General features: G+C 36.2%; 3 protein-coding genes across 10 annotated transcripts; 1 reads left to right on the forward strand and 2 right to left on the reverse strand.

Moving 5' to 3' along the window:
• Positions 1 to 437: 437 nt before the first annotated feature.
• On the reverse strand, positions 438 to 15,825 carry Zn72D (Zinc-finger protein 72D). Of its 8 annotated transcripts, none has more exons than XM_090113349.1 (20): positions 15,665 to 15,825; positions 15,336 to 15,475; positions 13,843 to 14,015; positions 13,357 to 13,477; positions 12,938 to 13,031; positions 12,513 to 12,636; positions 11,740 to 11,998; positions 8,690 to 8,976; positions 8,222 to 8,341; positions 7,162 to 7,257; positions 6,585 to 6,773; positions 6,417 to 6,502; positions 5,925 to 6,165; positions 5,152 to 5,275; positions 4,195 to 4,289; positions 3,082 to 3,177; positions 2,580 to 2,732; positions 2,096 to 2,191; positions 1,836 to 1,941; positions 438 to 1,624 (listed from the first exon to the last, which is right to left on the reverse strand). In XM_090113349.1, the coding sequence occupies exons 1-20, from the start codon at positions 15,715 to 15,717 to the stop codon at positions 1,560 to 1,562; spliced, it is 2,718 nt and encodes a 905-aa protein (XP_089969475.1). In that variant the 5' UTR covers positions 15,718 to 15,825; the 3' UTR covers positions 438 to 1,559. The 8 variants fall into 8 exon arrangements, with proteins under 8 accessions (XP_089969475.1, XP_089969472.1, XP_089969477.1 ...); XM_090113346.1 differs by having other exon boundaries at positions 5,152 to 5,278; positions 13,357 to 13,495; XM_090113351.1 differs by having other exon boundaries at positions 5,152 to 5,278; positions 12,938 to 12,995; positions 13,843 to 14,018.
• A 915-nt stretch (positions 15,826 to 16,740) lies between these two features.
• Positions 16,741 to 18,082, reverse strand: LOC149900375 (immediate early response 3-interacting protein 1). Its single transcript, XM_090113315.1, has 4 exons — positions 17,871 to 18,082; positions 17,684 to 17,785; positions 16,843 to 16,988; positions 16,741 to 16,758 (listed from the first exon to the last, which is right to left on the reverse strand). Exons 1-3 carry the CDS (start codon positions 17,956 to 17,958, stop codon positions 16,933 to 16,935), a joined length of 246 nt encoding a protein of 81 aa, XP_089969441.1. The 5' UTR covers positions 17,959 to 18,082; the 3' UTR covers positions 16,741 to 16,758; positions 16,843 to 16,932.
• A 328-nt stretch (positions 18,083 to 18,410) lies between these two features.
• On the forward strand, positions 18,411 to 24,330 carry Pbp49 (proximal sequence element A Pbp49). The gene is made up of 7 exons (XM_090113231.1): positions 18,411 to 18,430; positions 19,609 to 20,013; positions 20,173 to 20,386; positions 20,720 to 20,824; positions 21,239 to 21,391; positions 21,839 to 22,024; positions 22,902 to 24,330. The coding sequence occupies exons 2-7, from the start codon at positions 19,616 to 19,618 to the stop codon at positions 23,220 to 23,222; spliced, it is 1,377 nt and encodes a 458-aa protein (XP_089969357.1). The 5' UTR covers positions 18,411 to 18,430; positions 19,609 to 19,615; the 3' UTR covers positions 23,223 to 24,330.
• The last annotated feature ends 1,014 nt before the right edge of the window (positions 24,331 to 25,344 follow it).

The following is a 25,344-nucleotide window of genomic DNA, read 5'->3' on the forward strand; positions in this document are numbered from 1 at the left end:
TAGTAGACAGTATAGTGCACACTGATAGTGCATATAAAATTATGCATGTTTTCACAATGACACAAATTATGTACATACGATATTTTTTTATAACTATGGGAAAGGGGGGCATAACGGGATCGCAAGGTAACACGGGGTGCCGTAACAAACGAGGAACTAAACGTCATTCGACCAAAGGTCTCTGCGAGAATGAGAAATTATATGTATATATTTCTGAGCATTTCTGAGTAAAATCTCTGATGACATAATAAAAAATATTGCACAGACAATGATGTGCGTTGATACTAATTCTGTTCTTTTTTTAATACTATATTAAAATATATAAAAAAATGTAATGTAACAGAATTAGATTATATTCATTTTGTATATTGATATGAAATAAATAGGTCATGATTGTTAATAAAAATAAGGAGGACGGTTGTAAAATGAAACAACAATTTACATAATTTTCTTTATTGACATTAATATTCAAAGTACAGTACGTTACAAAAGAATTTCTTTCTTAAAATATATTAAAGTAAAATCTTCGAGTAGATTCAATTTTAAAGAAGCTAGTGAAACTAGACTGAAAACTGAACTTCTAACAAATAACATCACACGCTGTTTATTTCTATTTTTATTGAATACCACGATATTCTCAAACGGATTCAAGTATTTAGAACATATAAATAAATGTATTTCCAAAATACCTAGTACATATCTGATTTAATAAAAAAAATCTAATACCTATAACTATGAATTTCACGTACAGGGCTTCTCGTACAGCCGAACTGACTGATGTAAACAAATCGACTGCGACTGCGCAATCGGCAAAGGAACTAACTTTACAAGTCAAAATACTGCGATCCTAAAAATAAAACCTTATCTATCCGACTTAAGACCACTCTAATGACCGGCGCGTCTCCCTGTCAATTCGTATAATATATATTAACTAATACTAAATAATTAGAACATTATAGCCTAGTGCTACATTACGGCGTCGTCTGTGGGAGCGATCTCTTTATAAACAAACAATGTACCAAGAGTCGGCTTCGAAAAGCCAGTTTTTGGTAAACTAGTAAGGAAGGGGTCCGGTTATTATTATAATTATTGCATATGTCGCTCACTGTTCGCTCTCAGAGGCGACGCAAGCCTATCTAACCACGCTAGTATTGGACAGATCGATCGATGCCACAAAAATATTTAACCGATGTGACAATAAAGTATGCGCTCACAAAATATAGTTACACTAAATCTATCTGTTGTTTGAGACTAAAAATATCTTAGAGACACTTCATTAATATTTTTTTTCCATATACTCAAAAGCATTTCAAGTTGAAAGATTTTATTTACAGAAAACGTTCAATAATCGAGAGAGGGAATACATCTATGTAAATATCAGAGTCAGTCAATTATTACACGACGAAAGATCGTCACAAAATATAATAAAACAATATAGATAATATAATTTTAAGGAATCTAACACCAGTTGCGAGGCAATGCTGAGCCGATACTGGTGTAACTCTTGATTGTGGGTGGATAATAATAAAATATAATGAAACTCCGCAATGTACCGCCGCTCACTTCTTGGCGGATGAACTCTCCGCCTCCACTTTGTCCTCCGTTTTCACAATTTTGCCTTCGCCTGAAAACAATTATAGAAATTAATATTTTTTATTCAATAAACAATAAATTAAATGGAAGAAGTTTTATAGTCATCAAAAAAGGTGATATTATAAATAAATCAAGTGGTATAAATATTGAGTCACAAAATTAGTGAGTGGGCAGTTAAATCGAAATCAATTGCGAGGTATGCTCATCCCAGACAGGTGTTATGGTTGTGTGTGTGTGTGTACCGTTGGGCGTGTCGTGATCGTTGTCTGTGTTGGAGCGCCTGCGCTTGCGCGGGAACTTCCAGCCCGAGCCCGCCTTCAGCTTCGGCAGCGGCTGCATGTCCAGGACCTGGAACATAATACAATATTTAGTTTTTTCAACGTTTAACCGTTAAATATTTTAGACATATTTTTCAAAAACGATATTTTGTTTAATACATCTAAGATTAAATAAAGTAGAAAATAGATTTTACAGTAAATACACTCCGAATGGTAGTGCATACCTTGTGAATCTGTCGGAAGGCTATCTGTCGCAGGAACTGCTGCGCGGACGCCGTGAGGTCCTCACGCTGCTGCGGCGCCAGGTTTCCTACCGCGTCCTGCACAAATCATAAATATAATTATAAAAAACACGCCTAATCTCATGAAATTATTGGATCGTCATCGATCCTACAAAATTTGAATCAAATCTGTCCAGTTTAAAGTGCGTCAAAATCCAGTTCAAGGAGGCTAAGGAACAAACACACAGGTGAAGCTAATAAAAGCGTGGTTAAAAACAGTTTTCCTGTACTTTTTTGTTGTATCTGGCTATGTCAACAGCTCAAGAGTTTCCAAACTTGTCATTATCCGCATTCTCTGATATTTGGATGCTGTTAATGCCTCAGCCCCCGGAATCACAGACACAATAGAAAATCTATTGTGTCGTGGGCCGTGGCCCGATCGGGCCGCTCGTTGGTCAAGGGGTTAATCGTCTGAGCGTGCACTCACCACGAGCTCCTTCTCGCAGGGGTCCCGCAGACCTGGCCCGTGCTCCAGCAGCAGGCCGCCTGCTACGGCCTCCATCACGCGCCGCAGCGCTTCGCCCGGCGACAGCGCCGCGCCCGCAGACTGCATCACGCCCGACACCAGCAGCTCCATCGCCTGCACACCACACATTAGTTACGTACAATCCGGCTCGAAGGACCGTTCCCAGTACGAACAGAGCAGGAACATTCCAGAATAAAAGACAATTTGCGACCACATTCATTGAATTATGGAAAAGTAGCTTTCCGCCCGTGACTTCCCCCACTTAGTCAAAGAAAAACTATCTAGCTATATTTTTACCAAATTTCTATGGATAACCGATTAAACGGTTGAGGCGTGCAGAAAAGACAGACAGAATTACTTTCGGATTTATAATATTAGTAACGATAAAAAATCAAACTTTTAAAGAATAAAAAAACTCAAGTCAACAAGTTAATTGGAAATATATAAAGAGAATGCAACTCACGTATGGATTGAGCGGCGTCCAGTTGGGTATCCGGCGGCAGAGGTCGCGCATGATGCGTATGATGATGACGCACGACTGCAGGCTGGCCGCTCTAGCCTGCGACACACAGCGCGTCACACTCCGCCCGCACACGCCGGACAATCCCCGTTCCGATCTCAACATCCTACCCACAAGCGACTAACCATTTTTTTGTAAACCTTATTCGGTCCAGATGTAAAATGTCCAATGAGACATCGGAAAGTAGAACCTACGATATGTTATAGGGTCTATTTAGACTGTAGGATCGAAAGAAAAGATAAATCTAGTATTTTTAATCGTAAAAGTAAATGTTCAATAATTTAGTCTAAAGTGCCCTTAACAAACGACCGAGAGACTACTTAATCGCTTTGCCTATGGTAGAATTTTGGTGTAAGATGTTAGGATCGAAACTAGAATAAGTCCCCGTCAATGCGCGATATCATCAGAGCGGTAAATATCTTAATAATATTCTACATTCCTGTCTCCCGGCGGCCTTCTAAGTGCGCAGACGCAGTTTATAACTGACGAAAAGCACTTGTAGCCACATGTTCAGGGAGGGGAATATTTATCTTTTATTTTTTCTAATTTACTACATTTATAGTCAATTTAATATTATAAGAAAAGTAAATGAAAATAAACATGTGACTAAAATAGGTGCGCAATAAATCTTTAAATTATAAAGTGTATAAAGACATAATAATTATTGCGCTCACAAATTACAAAAAAGCTGAATAATTTGTACGGGATAGAGTCGCAATGCGGTGCAATTTGCTGTATATATTTTATAATATTTTAAAATATAATAATGATAAATATTCAGTGATTATAAAATATTGCACCTCGATCACGACAAAAAAGACACATCAAAAAAAATATACATAAGATGTATTACGCACTTAAAAGCTCAATTACATTCCTTCGTTACGCCGCATCCCAGGAACGGATGCACACATTACAAAATCACACAATCCGTCAAATGATAACACATTAAATAATAACAATTATTGTGGTGTAAAGCGTAGTTACGAAGGGGTCCTGACTCCTTGGGGATGCAGCGTACCGAGGGAGGGTCGCCGTAAGTAAAGTAGCAAGTACCTGGAACCACTTGGCGTGCCGAAGGGCGGCCAACGCGTCCAAACACTTCTGGCGCGGGAGCACATCCTTGTCGTCCCGCTTTATGTCGCCGCCCTCTAGCGACAACAAAGGGTGTTTGACCATCAGGCACCACGATACGGGGCAAACATTAGCCTACACCCTACACCTACCGGCGCTACCACAGGGTGCCCACCTCGCTAGAACGAACACATCCCGTCGCCCAACTGCTAACAGCGCGCCCTAGTCTACCCTTTACTTTATCTGAACTACCGCGATTCAAAGAGTTAATCGACCGTCACGCGGTGTTAGGAATTAAGCGACGATTAATATATATATAAAACACTATAAAATAAACAGTGTGCACCCTGTACAGATATTCGAAACGAGATTTTATCTTAAATTGAATCAAGTTTCAACGTAACGCTTTTTAGAAATAAATATTTATTCATACTAATTAAACAAAAATAAATGACTAAAGTCTAGGCGAACGTGAGGAATACGAATATAACTATATATAAAGAAGTCGGGAGGGTATGTTTGCTCCGTTTCGGCTGTTGGAATATACCACCGGCTTCCGGTGATATATTAAGTGTGGATGATCAAAAATCCTTCTTCTCGCTGCTTATGCTACACCTAAAAATAAGCATCCAACACATTGCCCGGCGGGCGGTAAACTTTGAACAAATTATCTCCTTTATAACAAAAAACAGTACTCGTATTACTATTATATATACTAAAAGGATACGATCGAATGGCTTAACATAAAAATATCATTAATCAGATAGTTTGTTCGGGCAGTTCTTTTGGAGCGGGTGTTTGGGTCGAACGATTTTATGACCAATTTCATGGGGTCTCTAATGAGTTGCAAAATGAATGATTTGTATGAAATTGGTTTCGAAAATCGGTGGAAGAGGTGAGGGAAGGAGGGAGGTGGGGGGGCTACGTGCGCACACTCACCGTTGGGCTCGCGCATGACGGCGGACGTGAGGCTGACCAGCACGTTGACGGTGCCGTCCGACACCTGCACCGCGCCCTCTGCCGGCAGCAGCTCCACTTTGTATTTCGGATCGTCGCTCGTGCCCTGCTAATTATTAACCGTACTTTGATTCATTTTTACCTTATCTTGAAAGCTATAAAACTAAATCATCATCACATTCAATAAAGAATGTGTTCGATCGTTACACTATTGTAAATTGTAATTATTGACAAACATTATAACATTTCATATCAGTTGAGATGTTTGTTTGATCATCTCAATAGATGGTATGGGAATGGGAGGGCTAAGGGAGACCCCTTAGACACATAAAATTGAAAAAAGTAGAAGAAATTCGATTACATTGAATTTTTCTTTCTTTAATGTCGTATGTTTTATTATGCTAAATTTTTTAACTATTGTATAGCTTTTATCTCAGACTTTGAGCGCGCGACCGTATGTAAAAATTCCGTAACTCCACTCTAACCTGCACAGTGATGCGTTGCTATGCAATAGCTTTACTTTGGCAGGGCTCGAGTGCCACACGTATTTTTTTCTATATGTTATTGTTATGTGAATAAATGTATGTTTATGTCTATTACTATACTCTGGCGAGATCACAGGAGGCCGAGGTCAGGGCTTTGCCGGCCTTTTAACCCATTGAGCCCCAAGCGGCCCGATCGGTCCACGACACAATAGATTTTCTATTGTGTCTGTGGTTCCGGGGCCTGAGCTATTACAGACAAGTAATGAATACCTTGAGCCTGGCGAGGTGCGCGGGCAGGTCGGCGGCGACGCGCTTGAGCAGCGTGACGGTGGGGCGGTCGTGGCACAGCACCACGAGGCGCACGTCGCGGTCGTGGCGCAGCAGCAGCCCCTTGGCCAGCAGCCCCACGCGCATCACGCCCTTGAGCGCGCGCGCCCCGCCCTCGCCCGCCCCCGCGCCGCCCGCCCCCGCGGCGCCCGCCGCGCTCTCGCCCTCGCCCATGAACGAGAACCTGTACAACATTGTTCATTATTAACATTCGTTCAATTGCACACCATTTGACACGCGATTTTCCAAATTTATGAGCTTAAGTAAAAAGTTGACTTTGAGTGCATATACAAGTATAAACACCTGCAGCAAAAAAGGTAAGTTATAAGAGAAAAACGGAATCTAGTCCACTACATGTTTACGTATTGATATATAAATGAAAAATTGATTCACATTTAGTAAATTCATACTCGGATTTCAATGTATATTACTCACAATTGATTATCACGGCCGTCTTCCTTGCCTTCTGGTTTGTCTTCTTTCTTATCTTCTTGTTTAACTGGCGGCTTCGCTGGTTGACCCTGTGATGTAAGTACAAATTATTACATTGTTAAACTTTAGCGAAGAGTTCATTTCAATTTTTGGGGGTGTGTGGGGGCTCACCTTGGGGCGCGCCTGGTCGGCGAGCGCGTCGGAGAGCGACTTGAGCGCCTTCTCGGTGTGCGACACGGCGCGCTGGATGTGCTGCAGCTCGCCCTCCTCGGGGTAGATCTCGGCGTGGCGCGCCAGCACGTGCCGGTCGTCCGACGTCTCGGGCCGCCGCCCCACGCCGCCGTACCCCATGCCCATGCCCTGAGAGAACACATCATGTCAAAATATATGGAATAGATGGAAAAAAACAGTATAGTAACTAAAATCCCGTCAAAAAATTGCTTTGTCTTACATATTATAATAGCAAGCAGAACGGTTTTTCTATATATTACATTTAATTGTAAAACTTCACTCTGTAGCTTTTTCAATACACATTATTAAAACTCAAACTCAAACATTTATTTATTCAATTAGACTTCTTATAGAAGCACTTTTGAAACGTCATTACATATTTTTAACATTTACCACCGATTCGGATATGGAATTACAATCTCACAGTGAACAAAATTAAGAAACTTACTTTGAAGCTAGACAAATAATGCAATTATTAATCAATTTCAAAATTAAAATGTAAAATGTATGTGCTTACATGATGATGGTGGTGCATGTGCGGCGGCAGCGGGCCGCGCGCCCACCACGCCTCGGCGCCGCCCTCCCAGTATGCGCGCTCTTCGTCATCCATGCCCTGCACACAAATGATTATTGCACGCCTCATAAGCGAAGCGTTGAGGTGGGTACTACTGTCACTTCGCGCAAAACATCTGATTTTTCAAACTTAAAATGTCTTTATGTATCATACATTGCACTTGTAAGATAATACATACACACACATATTAAGAAAAAACACTATTTTTAACGTTCATGATATTTTTGATGTCATTTTTGTTATTTAAACTAGTTAAAAAACAGTTTAAAAAAGTTCTGTCTTGGACGTCCGTGTGTCTGTATGTGCGGATCCTTTTTCTTGTTAACACGATAGCGACCGAAATACTTTACTAATCGAGTCTTTTTTTTTCTCTTACGCTTGAGTATGCTCAGGAATAGAACCCTTTCATTTTTCAGGGTCTGATTCGATGTGGTTTAATTGTTATTAAATAAACAAAAATAATAATTAATAAATAATTATTTAAAAAAAATTATGAGGCGTGCACTTTTGGATTTTCCAAACTATTTAAATATTTATTTTTAAATATAATTTACTTGCCTACCGCTCGCGGCTTTGCCCGCTTTGTCGAAAACCTAATAAATTATAATACACTAAAATCTTCCTCTTGAATCACTCTATCTATTAAAAAAACCGCATCAAAATCCGTTGCGTAGTTTTAAAAATTTAAGCATACAAAGGGACATAGGGACAGAGAAAGCGACTTTGTTTTATACTATGTAGTGAAGTGATAGACAAACAAATCCATAAACGTTAGGCTTCGCACTGAAATATGAACTGAAGTATATGAATCCATTGTGAAATTAAAACAGACTCAATTATTTACTATAACATAATTTGTTATATATTATTATACATAATTTATTATGCATGATTATAGCCAAAAACAATCTAATAAAAATATTAGGGAATATAAATAAAATACATAAAGATTAAATTATTTCAACAACACAATACATCTATTTAAATCGATTGCTAAACGAACCTCGTGCATACGTCTCCGTGCCCACATCTCGTCGCGCACGAGCATGCGCTGTGCCTTAGCTTCCGCAAGTTTGCGCTGGTGCATTGATGGCTTCACTTTTACTTCCAGGTCTGGTTGAACCTGTCACAAATTTACTTTACATTTAACACTGTATACTTTTACAATGAATTATAATTAAATTATTTGAAATTATCCTCATTGAGAGTTGTAATCATTTGACACTCGGATCTCTTGGCGACCCGCAGATCGCCAGGCTCGACGAGCACCTCAAACCTTTTACTAAGTAATCATTGGATAATTTTCAACTGGTTCATTTTCTGTAGCATATATTTATAATAAGTTTTGAAGTACTTTTTTTGTTTAAAAACTTTTCAATTTTGATTTGCTCGTTCAGAAATACAGATTTATCTTAATCTTAGTTGAATTTATTTTATGTAACGATAGTTAATTATTAATATGCACGCATACCTTCTTCTTGTACTGCAGGCGGTGTCTGCGGCCCTTCATGTGCATCTCCTTGGCGTTGGGGTCGTTGAACTTGCAGTCGCACAGCTTGCAGTTGAAGGAGAGCGGCTTGCCGTCGTCGCCGCGGATCTCCTCGATGTAGTCCTGGCCGACGGGCTGCACCTCGTCGCCGTCGTCGTCGTCCTTGTCGCCTTCGGGCTTGTCTGCGCACGCGCGGCCACACGGCACGGAGCTGAGTCCCCCGGACGCCACGAACGCGATCTTGGGCGCGCCCGCCACCGCCGCGCCCGCTGCGACACGCACGCTCTCACCGCCCGCCCCCGAGCCACCCCACCCACCCCCGCATACACGGAGTGACAGCCGCCAAACGACTTATTTCACATTTACATCTAATTTAATTTAAATTTCAAATTTCAAATAATATTCAATTCAACTTTTATCAAAACCTAGAATTTGATTCACTTGATACTTTATATCTTAGCCTTTTAAGCTCTCTTTCAAATATGTATAATGCTTCTAGATAAGAATACATATATAGGCAAAATATCAAGAGAATATTGCAAATTTAAGAATGGCTCTACGTACTCCATATCTGTACCGTGTGCTCGAGGGTGGGAGAGAATTTGACAATCAAATCTTTCAAACCGTGGCGGGACGCGCAATACAGATATGTTACTGTGACGTTCGGGGGTCAGCGACGGCTGACAAACATGCTCCGCAATTTTTTCGCAAATTACCATTTGAGGAGCATATTTGGCTTTACATAAATAAATTTAAGTTGCTAAACAAAAAATAACAAGTTAAACAGTTTGGACATGGACATAAATTGAAACTCTAAAAATCAAAGAGATGTTTGCTTATTAAAAATATTGATGTGTAATTTGTATGTGTTTATCAGTGTCTGAGGTATATGACAATGAAGAATGTTACTAGGTATGCCAAATCCCTTGAAATTGTGTCTCAGTAAAGCCTGTATGTATACAAATACACTAGTTTTTGTCGTAGTCAAAAATACCAAGTAGTTTTGATTTTATACGCATTCAAAGTTTCGAAAAATATCGAGTCCCGCTAACAGTCACGTGACCGCTTGTGACGTCACGTCACAACGCACCGCGCGGCCGCGTCCCCGCGCGGTGTGTATAAAGCAAAATTACCAATCTTCTATTGGATGATACGTGTAATATTCAAGACCAAATCTAAAAAATAAAATATATATCAAACTAGATGATATGTTCAACGATTCTGTTTAATCAAAAACATAAAATATTAAAATTGACTCGATAAAAAAAAATCACCAAGTTAGCTCTAATTTTCACACTTTTACGTTTTCTACTTGACATGGTAATACTTATTATGATTTTTTTTTTCATAAACAATTATTAAATATATATATATAATTATTAGTTTTGGCGCTCTTTTTTTCTCGAGATAAACGTTTGGTTTTGTCACGATAAAAGTGGTTTATCGCAGATAAAACCAAAACTAAAAGTAATTACTCAAAATGCTCTGACAAATATCTTGCAAATGTTTTAATATAATTGTTTATGAAAAAAAAAATCATAATAAGTATTACCATGTCAAGTAGAAAACGTAAAAGTGTGAAAATTAGAGCTAACTTGGTGATTTTTTTTTATCGAGTCAATTTTAATATTTTATGTTTTTGATTGAACAGAATCGTTGAACATATCATCTAGTCTTCTTATATATAAAAATGAATCGCAAAATGTGTTGGTAAGCGCATAACTCGAGAACGGCTGAACCGATTTCGATAATTCTTTTTTTATTATATTCCTTGAAGTACGAGGATGGTTCTTATGTAGAGAAAACGTAAACATGTACCACGGGCGAAGCCGGAGCGGACCGCTAGTTTGATATATATTTTATTTTTTAGATTTGGTCTTGAATAAGTATTACACGTATCATCTAATTGATGATTGGTAATTTTGCTTTATACGCACCCTAGTATCAAGTCGGCAGCGCTGTAGTAGGTGTTATAGCTTGCGCAGTATTTTGATGGGTTTTCGTCCGCGAATTTCGTTAATGGTCCAATAATAGTAATTATTATTCGTTTAATAAAATAACAGTCATGCCAAAGTTTCATCTTTATTTAATAGTTTCTCAAAATATTCTATACGATTGCGTTTTTGCACTGCTGATCTCTGAGGTTTATCTTCATTTTCCTGTTGACATTTGAATTTGTGTGGAACTATACCCTGTTTTTGTTTAATTCTTCCCCCGACCAACTTATATTTTAGTATAGTTCTCCATATCATTCTTAACTTAAAACAAGAAAAAATCTTACTAGCCATCTACCTATACTTAGCCCATACGAGCAGAGCAGAAGCACAGTCTAGTATAGATTAAAACTTGTATAGAAAACAAAGGATAACGCAAAACAGCTGCAATGTTCTCTAAATATTATAATATGTAGCTTACGTCCTTTGCAACTATAAAAAACAACTTATCCGGCGAATTGGTATTGGTAGTTGTATTTTTACATTTAGGAACAACACATGATTTTCTGGTATTTGGATTGGACATTTTTAAAAGTATTTAATTATAATTTCGACGGCACGGGCGCGCGATTGCTAGCGGACTGAGTGAGCCAGATTGAGCGTGTTGTGGTGTGACGTCACACCATCACCGGGCGTTTACAACTTGTTTTACTTCTAAATCGGAAAATAATTGACGTATCGAAGTAATTTTTTCACTAGTATTATTTATTTTTGACAGAGAATATGGAGTGCTAATAATCAAAATTAGTGAACATTCTCCATTTATGAGGAATATTTTAATCTTTTATTGTCGATTCTTCTCCATAGATACTGCTTTCCGAATCGGTGGTAAATGTTAAAAATATGTTATGACGATTCAGAAGTGCTTCTGGAAGAAGTCAAATTGAATGTTTAATGTTATTCATTTGTGCAAGTGTCATATTTTCTCAATTTTCTCAATATGTAATAAAGTTTTTACATGTGTGGAAATGTTTACACTGTCACATGTATATGTGTGCGTGTGTTGTTGTGTGAGTGTGTGTCTGTGTGGACACGTACCGGCGCACAGCTTGGTGGGCTCGGTGGAGGGGATGGGCTTGCCCAGCATGGTGTGCAGCTTGACCACCTTCTGGTGCTTGATGCCGCGCACGTGCGCCGCGTACGCGTCGGCGCCGGTGCACGTGACGTCGCACAGCTCGCAGCGCAGCGCCGCGCCGCCCGCGCCCCGCCCGCCGCCCGCCAGCCCGCCGCCGCTGTTCGCCTTCGCGGCCGCCTCCTTCTTCTTGTGCTTCTGCCCCTCCAGGTGCTCCTTGTATGTCTACATACGCAAACATTACAACAATTGCAGTATCCTACTACTATTATAAAGGCGAAAGTTTGTAAGTATGGATGTATGGATGTTTGTTACTTTTTCACGTAAAAACTACTGAATGGATTTAAATGAAACTTTACCACAATATGGCTTATACATCAGAATAACACATAGGTTTTGTCCCGGAAATCCCACGGGAACGGGAACTAAGCGGGTTTTTCTTTGAAAACGCGGGCGAAGCCGCAGGTGGAAAGCTAGTTTACTATAAGTATATCTATCAAATCATATAAATATTGTTATGTACATCCAGTAAAATCTTAAGTTCGAATGATGTGCACATAATGTTATGCCAACTGCATTGTGTTTCCTGTTATATAAAATGCTAACACATCAAATACCAATTTCAGGTTATCACATCAGTGTTGATGTATAATACTTTTTTTTGATAAAAATTTTTATGAATAAAAATTATTTTACAACCAGCATGATACATTATAACTACACAAGAAAGTAACGTTACCTGTGGACCAGCGCAAGAGATGCGACAGACGTCACAGTAGTGCAGCTGCTGGGCCTTAGGCGGCGGCTTCGGACGCCGCGTCTGACCCGCGCCTACGCCGCTCTTGTTGTAGTTCTTCCATCCACTAATGCAAAGAATATTATTTTAAACTTGATCAATAAGAAATAAAGAAAATAAATGTGAATATGAAACACAAATATGAAAATATGAAACAAAATAAAAACTGCATGAAAATTAGTATGAAAGAAGACTTAAATTAATTAAAAAAACATTTCATTTTATACGAAATCTAGTAAGAACTTAAAATTATGGTCCTAATAAATAACTAAAAAGAATCAAACACGAAAATATTAAAACACAACTGATTTGTACAAAAATAATTAAAACATAATATGAAAATGTGTTTTATTCAAAAGGATACTCACGTATTGGCCGCCGTCTTATTCTGCTGTGCGACGTACATGGTGGCCGCGTTGTAGAGGGCTGTATCATAAGCAGAGTTGCCCCTGTTAGTCGCCGCTACAACACCACACAACCACACAACTCTCATTGTGCTCTACTGCGCATCGCATATCTAACTACTGTCACACAATGGTGTGGGTGGGTTCCATCTCAAAACGTTTTTACAGTCGATATGTCGACTCAATAGACTCTAATTCTTACACAAGATTGGAACTTTCGAAAAAATAATGTCACTTTCAAGAATTTGTATCTCAAATTTATAAATGAAATTTAACATAATAGAAATGAAAACTATTTGAATAGCTCAGTGGACATATTAAACTTTTTCAATAAAACTTAACAATAAAGCTGCGAGCAAAGCAGTAATAAGTAAAGTACTAACGCTTAGGAGCCTGTGCCGCGGGCGCCGAGTAGGGCTGCGTGGGGTACGAGGCGGCGGCGGTGGTGGCCGTGTACACGCCGCCGTAGGCCGCCTTCGCGCCGCCGCCCGCGCGACCGCCTCCCTGGATTATTATGTTGTTCTTCTCCTTTATATTGTATACTGTTCCAGTCGGATCGGGTCTATGCCCAACATTGTCCCTAACTCTGTTCACCTAACTAGTTTGTTTTGTAGAACAAAAGCACACTATGTACTTTCTTATGACTAATGTATGGAGACCGTGCAACAGATGATATTGATTACAAATTAAGAAAACGAAAACATAAACTTGATACATTACTATTTTTGTAAAAAAAAAAACCAAAGCTCTCATTCTGAAAGTATTATATTGAATTAAAAGTTTTAAATTATGAAAAATGCCACATATTTTATAATATCACCCACTTGGAAACTACAAACCGCCCAGTAAAACATAAATTTGACAGATACCTGTGCGTATGTAGCAGGTGTGGAGTAAGCTGGTTTAGCTGTAGTATCATAAGCTGGTTGCGGCTGAGGTGCGGCCGTAGGGTACGCCGCTGCGGCCTGCTGGTAGTACGCGCTCTTGCTAGCGTCGTACGCAGACGCTGCAGCAGCTGCGGCATGCGCGTGGGCGTGAGCCGCTGCTAATTCAACATTAACGCTTTTTAGATTGTGAAAATTTTATGTAATTTAATTTTAAAATTTTATCTAAAATGCCGCTCAGTATAAATAAATCATATGCCAAATAATGAATATTATGAAGCTGCTAATTTAGTATTTTAAGGAACGTAAATTAATGTTTGTTGTTCATTGGATCTATTGAATTTCATTACTTGCAGTCAGTCACTTACAATTATTACACTCATGTGAGTACTTGACTAGTGAAAATAGATGATTTTTGTCTAACAATTTCTTTCGTTCAATAATGTGGCTGTCACAATCATTTTAAATAAATAATCTTTACCTAGATGTAGTGAATTTTTGAAAATTCTTAAAAGCAAATCGGGGGGCAGTCATTAAGTTTATTGCATCAACATTCTATGCATTGTTCTAAATACCAAATCAAATATTGCACGCCTCATAAGCGAAGCGTTGAGGTGGGTACTACTGTCACTTCGCGCAAAACATCTGATTTTTCAAACTTAAAATGTCTTTATGTATCATACATTGCACTTGTAAGATAATACATACACACACATATTAAGAAAAAACACTATTTTTAACGTTCATGATATTTTTGATGTCATTTTTGTTATTTAAACTAGTTAAAAAACAGTTTAAAAAAGTTCTGTCTTGGACGTCCGTGTGTCTGTATGTGCGGATCCTTTTTCTTGTTAACACGATAGCGACCGAAATACTTTACTAATCGAGTCTTTTTTTTTCTCTTACGCTTGAGTATGCTCAGGAATAGAACCCTTTCATTTTTCAGGGTCTGATTCGATGTGGTTTAATTGTTATTAAATAAACAAAAATAATAATTAATAAATAATTATTTAAAAAAAATTATGAGGCGTGCACTTTTGGATTTTCCAAATTATTTTTCTATTTATTTAATTACCATATCTAGTACAGATATAAGGAAATATTATTATGTATCAATTTCAATTATTTCAGATCTCAAAAGGAAAAATAAAAAGGTCACTTATGAATACATAAATATTTCATATACCTAAATGCAGGTGACACATCATGTTTATTCTAATTCTAGTGTAATTGCCAAGTTCATTGACATCTGAATCATAATTTTCAAAACACAAAGTACATAATTTTATTATCTAAATGATAAATTGATTCAGCATTCACAGTCCACAAAGAAATGTTGATCGATAAGATGAGACACCTAGGTTATTGATTTTAGGGCACGCAAATCATGGCACAGATGTGATTATATTTGAGAATATGTTTATTTTGATTAATTTGACAACAAATATCACTCGAGATAAAAAAACAGAGGAACTGACCCTGAGTTGCTGCTGCTGCCTGATATGCTGTATCGTATCCTGTGGCTGCGGCTCGCTGTGTTCCGTACGTCGCGGCTGTCGCAGCCGGCGCCACGGCGTACCCTGTTTGTCCACCGTAAGCGGCACCGGCCGTCGCCGCGCTGAAAATTACACGATACACCTTTATACACAACTGAGACACCGTTTCTTCGCAAATTTTCCACGATCAATACAGTTCAGGCGCCATTTTGATTACATAGAACAGAAGCACAAGGCTGCGTATTAGCTAGAATTTCAAGTGTGCGCCCCTAATCAATATTTTCAAACATATTTTATAAAAATTCGCTTACCCATACTGGGTTCCTCCGTGGGTAAACCCAAAATAGTTATTTGCTGCCATCATTAACCACTAATCCGCGTTAAAAAGTTATTATTTCTTCAAGGCGGAAAACGGGACATCAAAAGACCGGCGTTTTGTCTTTGACATATAAAGATGGCGGATTGCAAGCGTAGACAATACAGACTACAGATTAAATATATGTATACCGGAACTAAGAAAAAAAATACAGATACATAAAATGTATATAATTTGATTATAAAATAATTTAACTTTGTTTCGAGAATATGATTTAATTGCAACTAAAATTAGTTGCAATTAAATCACACAGCTCACAGCTTTCTATATAAATATCTTATGACCACATTGATTATAAATGTCTAAGATTAAAATACACCCGATCGATTGTGATGATGATATTTTAATTAATGATCTAAGTATTTTAAGCACTAAGCAGAAATACTTGGATACTTTCTTTGAAATATTATGTGGTATTGAAAAAATTTGACTTATAACTCAATAAACTTTATGTGCTTTATATACAGGAAACTCCCGTTTATTGGAAATGATCAAGGGACAGGGCCCGATAAAAATTACGGATAAACTGAAATATATTATTATTCTCACACGTAAAGCACTCCGATACAATACAAACTGCTTTTAAACCTATACCGCAAACAAGGAATCGTGCGTACAGAGCATGCTATAAGATGATGGGAATAAATCTGCATAATTTGAATTAAAAAAATTATATGTTAACCCCTAAGGTTAAAGAAGCCAAACTATGATTGAAATATATTTTAGTAGATGTAAATAATAGATATATGCTAAATAATAAAACCTAATTTCGAGATAATACAGGATATTTTATTTTACAAATATTATTTTTGTAAAACTTTATTAACTTTATTAACTGTATCTATGCATGGTATGCATGTATTATAATTGTATTATTTGGCATGGCAACACAATAATAAAAATGTATTTTCACGATTTCACTAAATATTAGATTTAAAATATAAAAATTCATGACAATAGATGATACTACAACTATATTATTAATAATTTTCGATAAAAATAAAAATCAGTGTATGATTCATAGTATTTATTAACCCATTGACCACCGTAAGCCCCGATCGGGGCGCGACACAATAGATTTTCTATTGTGTCTGTGATTCCGAGGACTGATGGATTAATATATAAAAATATTTGTATTTACTTCAAGCTGGTTTTAACATCACCACTTATTTTACAAGCATTCAGGCATCTCCATTTCCTTAGTTATCCTAGTAGTAACTTGAATATTATTGTAAGTATATTTAATATAATCAGAGGAACTGAAACAAAAAGGGGTATATTATTATCCATTATCTGTGCAGTACATAAACTGTGAATTCATTTATTTATCTTATTTAATACTTTATTGCACACACTTAAAAAGAGAAATACATATTTATACAATTACAGACTAATTAAACTATTTTTTTTAAGCTATTGCATAGCTTCTATCGCGGGCCTTGAGCGCTGGGACCGAATCCAGAAATTCCGTAACGAAAAAACCTCACGCTCCCCACTCCGACGGACACGGAGGTGTGGCTTGAAGGCATAGCATGCAATAGCTTTTCCCCGAGTGCCACATGTCTTTTTATTGATTTATTTTAAATCAAAGGAAGAAGAAGAAGGGATTAGAAAATAAAATGCAAAAGAAAGATAATGTGACTTAACAAATCATAAAATTTGCTGTTCACAACATAATTATTTTTTAATACTAATATTAGGAATGCTTATTATATTGTATAGCAATATATTTCACTATCCTCATAGTAGTTGATTGAAAGTGTCCATGTAGTCTAGCTCATAATTGAGTTTTCTGTGTATAATAAGCTTTTAGCAACTAAAATCTTATTGGTTGTTCAAGTCTGGAGTCAGCGTATCTAGATATTGACCAGACCAATAAACAGGCAAACTTTGGTAGTAATATTTCATTGACTCTATTTAATAAATTCTTATTATAATCGAAAACGAGACTTACTTCTAGTAACGGTCCGAATTGATCGAACTAAATTTAAAATTTGGAATTTAACTGAAGACTGATCTTCAAAACCTTGATTTTGGCCATGTGCTCCCCAACCCACTAAAATAAAGAAAAATTATTGGTATTACTTATAATGAATTAATTAAAATAAATCAGTTTTTGCTTTTTTTTTAGTTTTGCATACTTTTTTGCATAAACCTTTCTTCGTGCAAAACACACACTGCATTGAGACACAAAAGACTGGCTTCAAACAAATTCCATAAGGTAATCATTTTAGATTTTATTAACAGTTAAAATGAAAACACTGTTGTTGATTATCAATAGAAATGGATGTTAAAATTATTCATATAACTAAGAAATAATATTACACGCCATACACGGTGTTTTGGTGGATAGATAATTGACAATTTGACAGTTGACAAATGACGTTGATAAACCCAACACCCAGTGGATGCGTTCTCCCGAAACATAACTTTATCACTTTACTCAAGAGCTTATAAATTAGTATATATAATATATAATGGGGACTATGATCAGTAATATTGGGTAAAACTAAATAACAAAAAGTGCTCCAAATTACTTATATATAGTATTTAATTATTTAAGTAATATGTGAAAAATTATTTCATTTGGCGCCAAAAATTCGCCTTCACCACCCAGGTGCGGGATCATCGGGATGGACTTCATTTTTCAACCGACTTCAAAAAAGTTTCACTCATAATGATTTCATTCAAGTTTCATTCGGTACAAGGACGTCGCCAGCCGATGGCGCAGGGGGGGGCAAGTTGACTTTACCTACTACAATTCATACTTTTCTCATTCTCCAATGAATGAGAAAAGTAGGTATGAATTGTAGGTTTTTTATTTAAATATCTTTTTCAAAAAAAAAAAATTTTTCCTACGAAATTTGATGAAAACACCTTATTATGTCCCAAATACACTGTAATTTATTTGATTTAAAATATTTATTTTTTCGCCTTATTACAACTTAATACCAAAAAACAACCTAATTTTCAAACGAAAATTCTGACGTCAAAATATGAGTTTTTTTGCAAAAAATTGGGGAGCCTTTTGTTCATTGAAATCTCTTCTTTCTGATGCTGTATGAATATAATATACATTACCATAGAAGATTTACTCAGAAAATGCATACAAACAGTGTAATAATGAGCTTTTACTAAATCAGGCACACTTCTCGAACTTTATATTTTCTCTTGTATCGGCCTTTCGGTAACATTTCCAAAGAAAAAATTTCATCTGATCAAAGTAACGATACCATAGCTAACATTTTAGGTCGTTTGAGAAATTTGCCTGATTTATAAAAGCTCATTATCACACTGTTTGTATGCATTTTCTGAGTAAATTTCCTATGAAAATTAGGTTGTTTTTTTGGTATTAAGTTGAAATAAGGCGAAAAAATTTATATTTTAAATCAACCAGACTCAACCAAACCAACCAGAATCAATGCAACAAGACTTTAGTTGCATTATATTTGGCAACTTTTTTAGAATCTCTAGGGGGGGGCAGCTGCCCCTCCCTGCCCCCCCTTGGCGACGCCCTTGATTCGGTAATTCTTATTTCTTTCTGTTATTTTCTCTGTGAATTTTACCATTATACTTGTCAATTATTTTGACTCAACTTGATTGACAGTTAATGTATTTTTGACAATCACAAACCTGAAAATTGAAACCATCTGACGAATGCGGAATTTTTAAAATTTAAATTTTGACTTCGCAGGCATTTTCGCAGGTAGAAGTTTCAAGTGGTTTCAAGTTCATAGTTCAAATTTTCAAATTTGTATATTTTTCAAGATAAACTTGATTAATGTAAAAATAGTTATTGGTACTCACCAAAATTCATAATACGGTCTCTTAAAAATAACTTATTGATTGTACGTTTAAAATTTTAATACATATTATTAGTAAAGAGATGGAGGGAACAGGGGATCCTAGTGATCAGATTAAAGTCAAAACTAAAACCGAAAAAATAAGAACTACAGTAAAAAGTGATGAAGATACGATATCCTCTCAGAGTGCAGAAGAAGCGGAAGAGTCATTACAGCCTGACAATGTAATAGATAGCGAGAAACCCTCACAATCTGACCTATATGTTCCTGATGTGGGTCCAAAGTGGTATAAAGTGACCGCCCCTCTTGTCACACCACCCATGATTTTCACAAAGTTACCAGATATGTTTGCATCATTCCCAATCAATGACAGGCCTAAAACTAAAGATGATGTTTATGATGTTGTAGAACAAAGATTGAGAGATTTTGTTGGAGCAGAAGTGAGTGATGATGATTATGAAAAGCTGGTTGACTTTTGCAAGTATGTTTGTTGTGTGTATTTATTTATATTGTAGTAGTAAGTATTTAGTTAAAAAAGAAGTTCACTAAGATTTTTAACTGTAATTAATTTTATTCTACTTATATACCTTCAAATATTAAAATGTATAATCTACAACATATTTCAATTTTTCTTTTGCAGCCCAAGTCATTTAGAAACAGGATTAGAAATGAAAATGTCTACATCTTTGCCAGGTACAAATTCTTGTCCAGTTAAAGAATTTGAAGAGACTGATGTTGGCAGCGACCTTAATATTGCCAAAAAGCTTAAATTAAGAAAGTCCAAAGATGTTAATAACTTGTACTCACAACATCTTAAATATAGAAGAGTGCGTCTCTTGCCCCAGTCAAAGGAAGTGAGTAAGCTTATGTCTAGATTGCAGAAGTGCATATACCATACATTATTGCATATTTTACTTTTCTTTATTTTTAATTGCCTTGTTTTTGATCACCCACATTTTTATTTATATCTTTCTTTTACTTTATGGGTTGCTTGGTAGTGATATTGAGTGATAAGGCCACCTTTTGCTTTTAAAAACATAAAATTATATCTTTTATGTAATAAAGTATGGTTTAATCTCATTATATTATTTAAAATCTTGTAAAAATTAGCTAGCATTTATGAAATAATTCCTAACAGGAATAAATATAGTGTTTTTTTTACATACTATATGTGTGTTACTTTTCAGAATGACATAACAGTAACAATTGGGGAGCCACTGCAACCTGGTCAGGATTTGCTGTTTCGTGTCAGAGTATACAGGCCTTTTCGCCACTCTGCTAGAGAGAGAACGGTAAGAATACATTTTTATTGTTTGGTATAAAAATTGGTATCTATAGATTTACTTGAAGGTATTTAATCTGGCAAAACTTTAATGGCAATTTACACACCACAAAAATAGATCAAGCTTTTTAACAAATTTATAGTACATGATTATTAAGGCATTGAGTAGGAATCTGGTCCTTTTTTGCAAATAACTGAAATCAATTAATCATTTACTATCTGATCACTTCTGTGCGTGAAGATTGATACTTTTAAAATTTTTTTAAGTTTTGTGCTTAAGATTTAATTAATAACTCAGGCCCCGGAATCACAGACACAATTGAAAATCTATTGTGTCGTGGACCGATGGGGCCGTTCGGGGCTCAATGGGTTAAGAAAAGAAATCAAATTTTTTTTCTTTTATTTAACATTTCTACTATTTCAGAACACACGACACTCAATACTGAGTAATGACATAGTGCTACTCGGTAGACAGTCACTCACGGTGCTGCGGGATCGCATTGTCTGCCTCAACGATGTGAGCACGAGCGTCGATGTATCGGATAGGCTCGACGACTTGCCCAATACTTCGGCTAAGGTGAGAACATTGTTTTAATGAATAATGTATTTTGGTAATATAAGTTTTTAATTTGATATAAAATTTTGAAAATAAATGTTTTATTTTCAAAATATATTACTGCATTATTCCTATAAGTTTTAAATATAATTTAAATACGAAATATATTATTATATAATTTATACCTATACAAAATAATTTTTATACTAAAACGTCTTTAAATATCGATGTAGTTAAAATTAATTAAGTTTACATTTATGTATGATTTTAAGGCACAATATGTGTTCCACAAGTTCTGGAGAATGTTTCTGTATATTATTATACACTGCAATATTACGAATAACATCTGGATTAAATTTAAAACTAGCAATTGAGAAGCTCAACTGTCAAAAACAGCATTCAACCGAATTTACTTCTTATTTTTGGAGCCGGTTAAATAGTCTGTGTTAACCATCTTCGAACGCGCAGGAGCTATTCCCATCCGGGTTCCTGTTCATCAACAACGTGTTCTACGTGGACGCGCGCTCGGGCTGCGCGGACCGGTCGCGGGCCGTGCGCGACTGGGCGGCGGCGCGCGGCCTCGGGGACTTCCCCAAGCGGGACATGGCCAGCACAAGGCTGCAGGACATCGCGGTCAAGATGGGGCACCCGGAGGTGGGGTGATTTGTGTAACACACATTTAGTTAACACACACACACGCAAAAATACAGAAATGTGACATCACGGACGCCAGATGCGATGGCCAGCACGCGGCTGCAGGACATTGCTGTGAAGATGGGGCATCCGGAGGTGGATTGATTTGCTTTACACACATTTAGTTCACAAATTCAAAAATACAGAAAACATGATAATAATGTGTTCTTCGATAAACTCTATTTAACGTATGGTGATCACCTAACAGCAAGTGCAGCACACTTTCCGTTGCTGGTAGTCATATAAAACATAAATATGTACTTCTGTACATATTTAATATTTATGTTTTTTAATAATATTATAGAATATGCTTTATTGTAAAGCCAATAATATTCACATAGTTACATAATTTTAATTCCTTTCATTCATTTCATACATATTAAAAGTATCAAAATCGTGTGCAAGGCGATGAATGAAGTTGTTAAATTACATTTCAGTTTTTTGCATTGAGATAATATTACTACGTATGGAGGAGACACCACGAACAAAATCTGTGCGCCATTTTTTTGCTCTATCTAAGTTTTAAAAATTATTATCTAGTTAGGTACTTACCGATGAAAAGTTATGTTAGTCACTTTTCCGTATTATTTGTATTATTTGTGCAATATCGTAACACACACGAAGGCATATTTGATGCGTTTCACTTTAAAACAAATAAAAAATGAGCGTGCAGTTAAGCCATATGGCTTATGTTGAGCGGAACATAAGTGATGTAGGCGGTGTCGTCTCCATATGTATATCTCAATGGTTTTTTGTAAAATTATGTCGCGGAGTTAGACAGATTTATTCCCGATTCACTTACTTACAGTTACTTACACTTTTTGTTTATCATTTCCAGGTGTACTCCCACCAGGGCAACTGCGAGCACTTATTCACATTCTCCGAAGTCCGTCTAATGCACGCTACCGACCCGCTGAAGATCAGCCTCTACCCGTTCCACACGCAGACCACACAGAACCACTCCATATATTGCACAACTTGTGGAGAATTCGGCAGCAAATGGATCGTCACAGGGTGCGATAGAGTCCCCTTCGATCCTACATTCTTCTGTGAAACCTGCTTCAAGTTCTATTTATACAAAGATGGACAGAAAATATGCGATTTCAAAGCATATTTGTATAGAGGCAATGAAATCAACTCGCTGAAGCCCTTTGGATGATACGAAAAGATAGTACTTGAATATAAAAAACGTAAATTATTCTTGTAGAACAATCGTGAATATTATCTGAAATGCACCTTGTGACCCATGACATAAATGCTATTTTAGCTTGCGTATGAGGTATATATTATTTTTTGTATTATTTTAAACGGGACTTATTCTAATAAATAGTTGAAGTAGTGATTTAATTAAATGTTAAAGCTTTAAATATTGGTAACATTTTAAACAAATAACTGAAATACTTTAGTATTTTTTCAAACTTTAATTTATTTTGCATATTGTTAAACCAAATGTTAATATCAACTTAATATTCAACAAATCCATGAAAAATATTATAGATACCCTTAATTTTGTTACATTTAAATTCAGTTCAATTAAATAGTGATGCATAATAATTAATATTATTATAAAATCGTTAAAAAAATAAAAAGTACACAATAAAACTATACTGGATGTGATCTCAAATTTTATACTGGATATAATTCTTTAGGTTAAAAAGTGGCTGTGTTAGACAATTCTTCACTTGGAAGAATCAAAAATGAAATATGGAAGGGTGCAATGTATCTTAAGGATTTGTCAAAGAGGTTGGTGTGTGTAGTAGCTTTAAGTAGTACTTATCCATTATTTTTTATGTAGTTGCAGTATGAAATACATAGAATGTTTAGTTAGATATTTTTGATAATATTAATGTTTGAAGTGAAACTTATTTAGGTGAGTTGAGAGTAAAATTTCAAGATCGCGTCATGGCAATACCGTCACGTCATGGATCAAGGCGACGATTTTGGTATCTTTGAATCTTACCTAAGAAGTTTCACTTCTGACACGTGTGCTCAGCACACACGTTCTTTTTTATGTATTGTCCATAAATGAAAAATTTTAGAACAGTAATAAGTATGGTTTTTCTTTGACAGTGTGTAACAGTGTACTCGTACATGTAGTGAGTTGTGATCCTTTTTCATTTTGTTATTAAATATTATGTATTTGATATTGAGTTCTGCATGAACAGCACCTAATGAACTGTTGTAGAGTTATTGTAGCAACATTGTAACTATACCTGTATTTTGATTACTGAAAGCATATTAGCATTGTAAAATTATTAAATAGATGCATTATACCGTTTCAATTTTAGTTTTATTTCTAACTTTTACTTTTTTGCCATTTTGAAATGCAATAGAGTCTGGCCAGCCAAAGTTGAGCCCAGTGTTTTTTTTAGCGGCCACACTATGGAATGTCATCATGGCGTTTTTGCGTAGTTATTAGTCAGTTTTGTTGAAAACGGTTCAGATCATTTGCTTTGATAACGTTTAAACCCTGCTGTGTTGTGTAATAATAACCTTATGTACCTATAAACTATGATCACCTTTATGAATATCAAAAGTATCAAAATGTTTTTTCATACTAGAGCCGATTTACCAGGTCCATATTTTTTAAATTTGCCGCCCTTTACTGGGTTCAGCTTTGGCTGACCAGACTCTAGAATATAAGATATCTAGTAGCAAGCATTATGTGATTTAATTTATTTTATTCATTAAGTTCAACAAAAAGGTATGGGTGAAATAACTAGGTATCTAGTAAGTGAACTTTTAGTACATACAGGTAAGTGTTTTGGTAAAAAAAAAAATAATATCGACAAATAATGACTATTCATTCCCACATAAAGCTTCCTGTAGTGTCATAAGGAGAAAACTGACTTCGCTCCGAAATTATTGAACCTATTTGAAACAGTTTTTCATCATCCTATAACTAAAATATTCCTAAGGCCATATTATATTGTTTTTATCCCGGATTACTCGGGCGGAGCCGGGGCAACACGCTAGTCTGTCATACGACTACAATATCCTATGATAACAATCGTAACACTTCTGAATATAGGTCAAGATTTATTGATCTAGGATACGGATTAAAAGCTAATGAGAATTTAATGTTGCTGATCTCTACACTGCACCAAGAAAGATTGGCTCTTTACGAAAAAAAACTCGTCTGCGATGTCTTTTTTTTGTAAAATTTTCGTTTACCAATTTTTTTACTGAAATTGTCAGCAACATGCAAAGCTCATAGTCACCTCATTTTCTTAGATATTTTTTGCTGCTTTAGTCGCTGACCGCCTGACGAATGGTATGCA

This window comes from Colias eurytheme, chromosome 19, assembly GCF_061535395.1.
Source record: "Colias eurytheme isolate Ceu_HAF_F1 chromosome 19, ilColEury1 Martin Lab GWU primary, whole genome shotgun sequence".
Classification (NCBI taxonomy): Eukaryota; Metazoa; Arthropoda; class Insecta; order Lepidoptera; family Pieridae; genus Colias; species Colias eurytheme.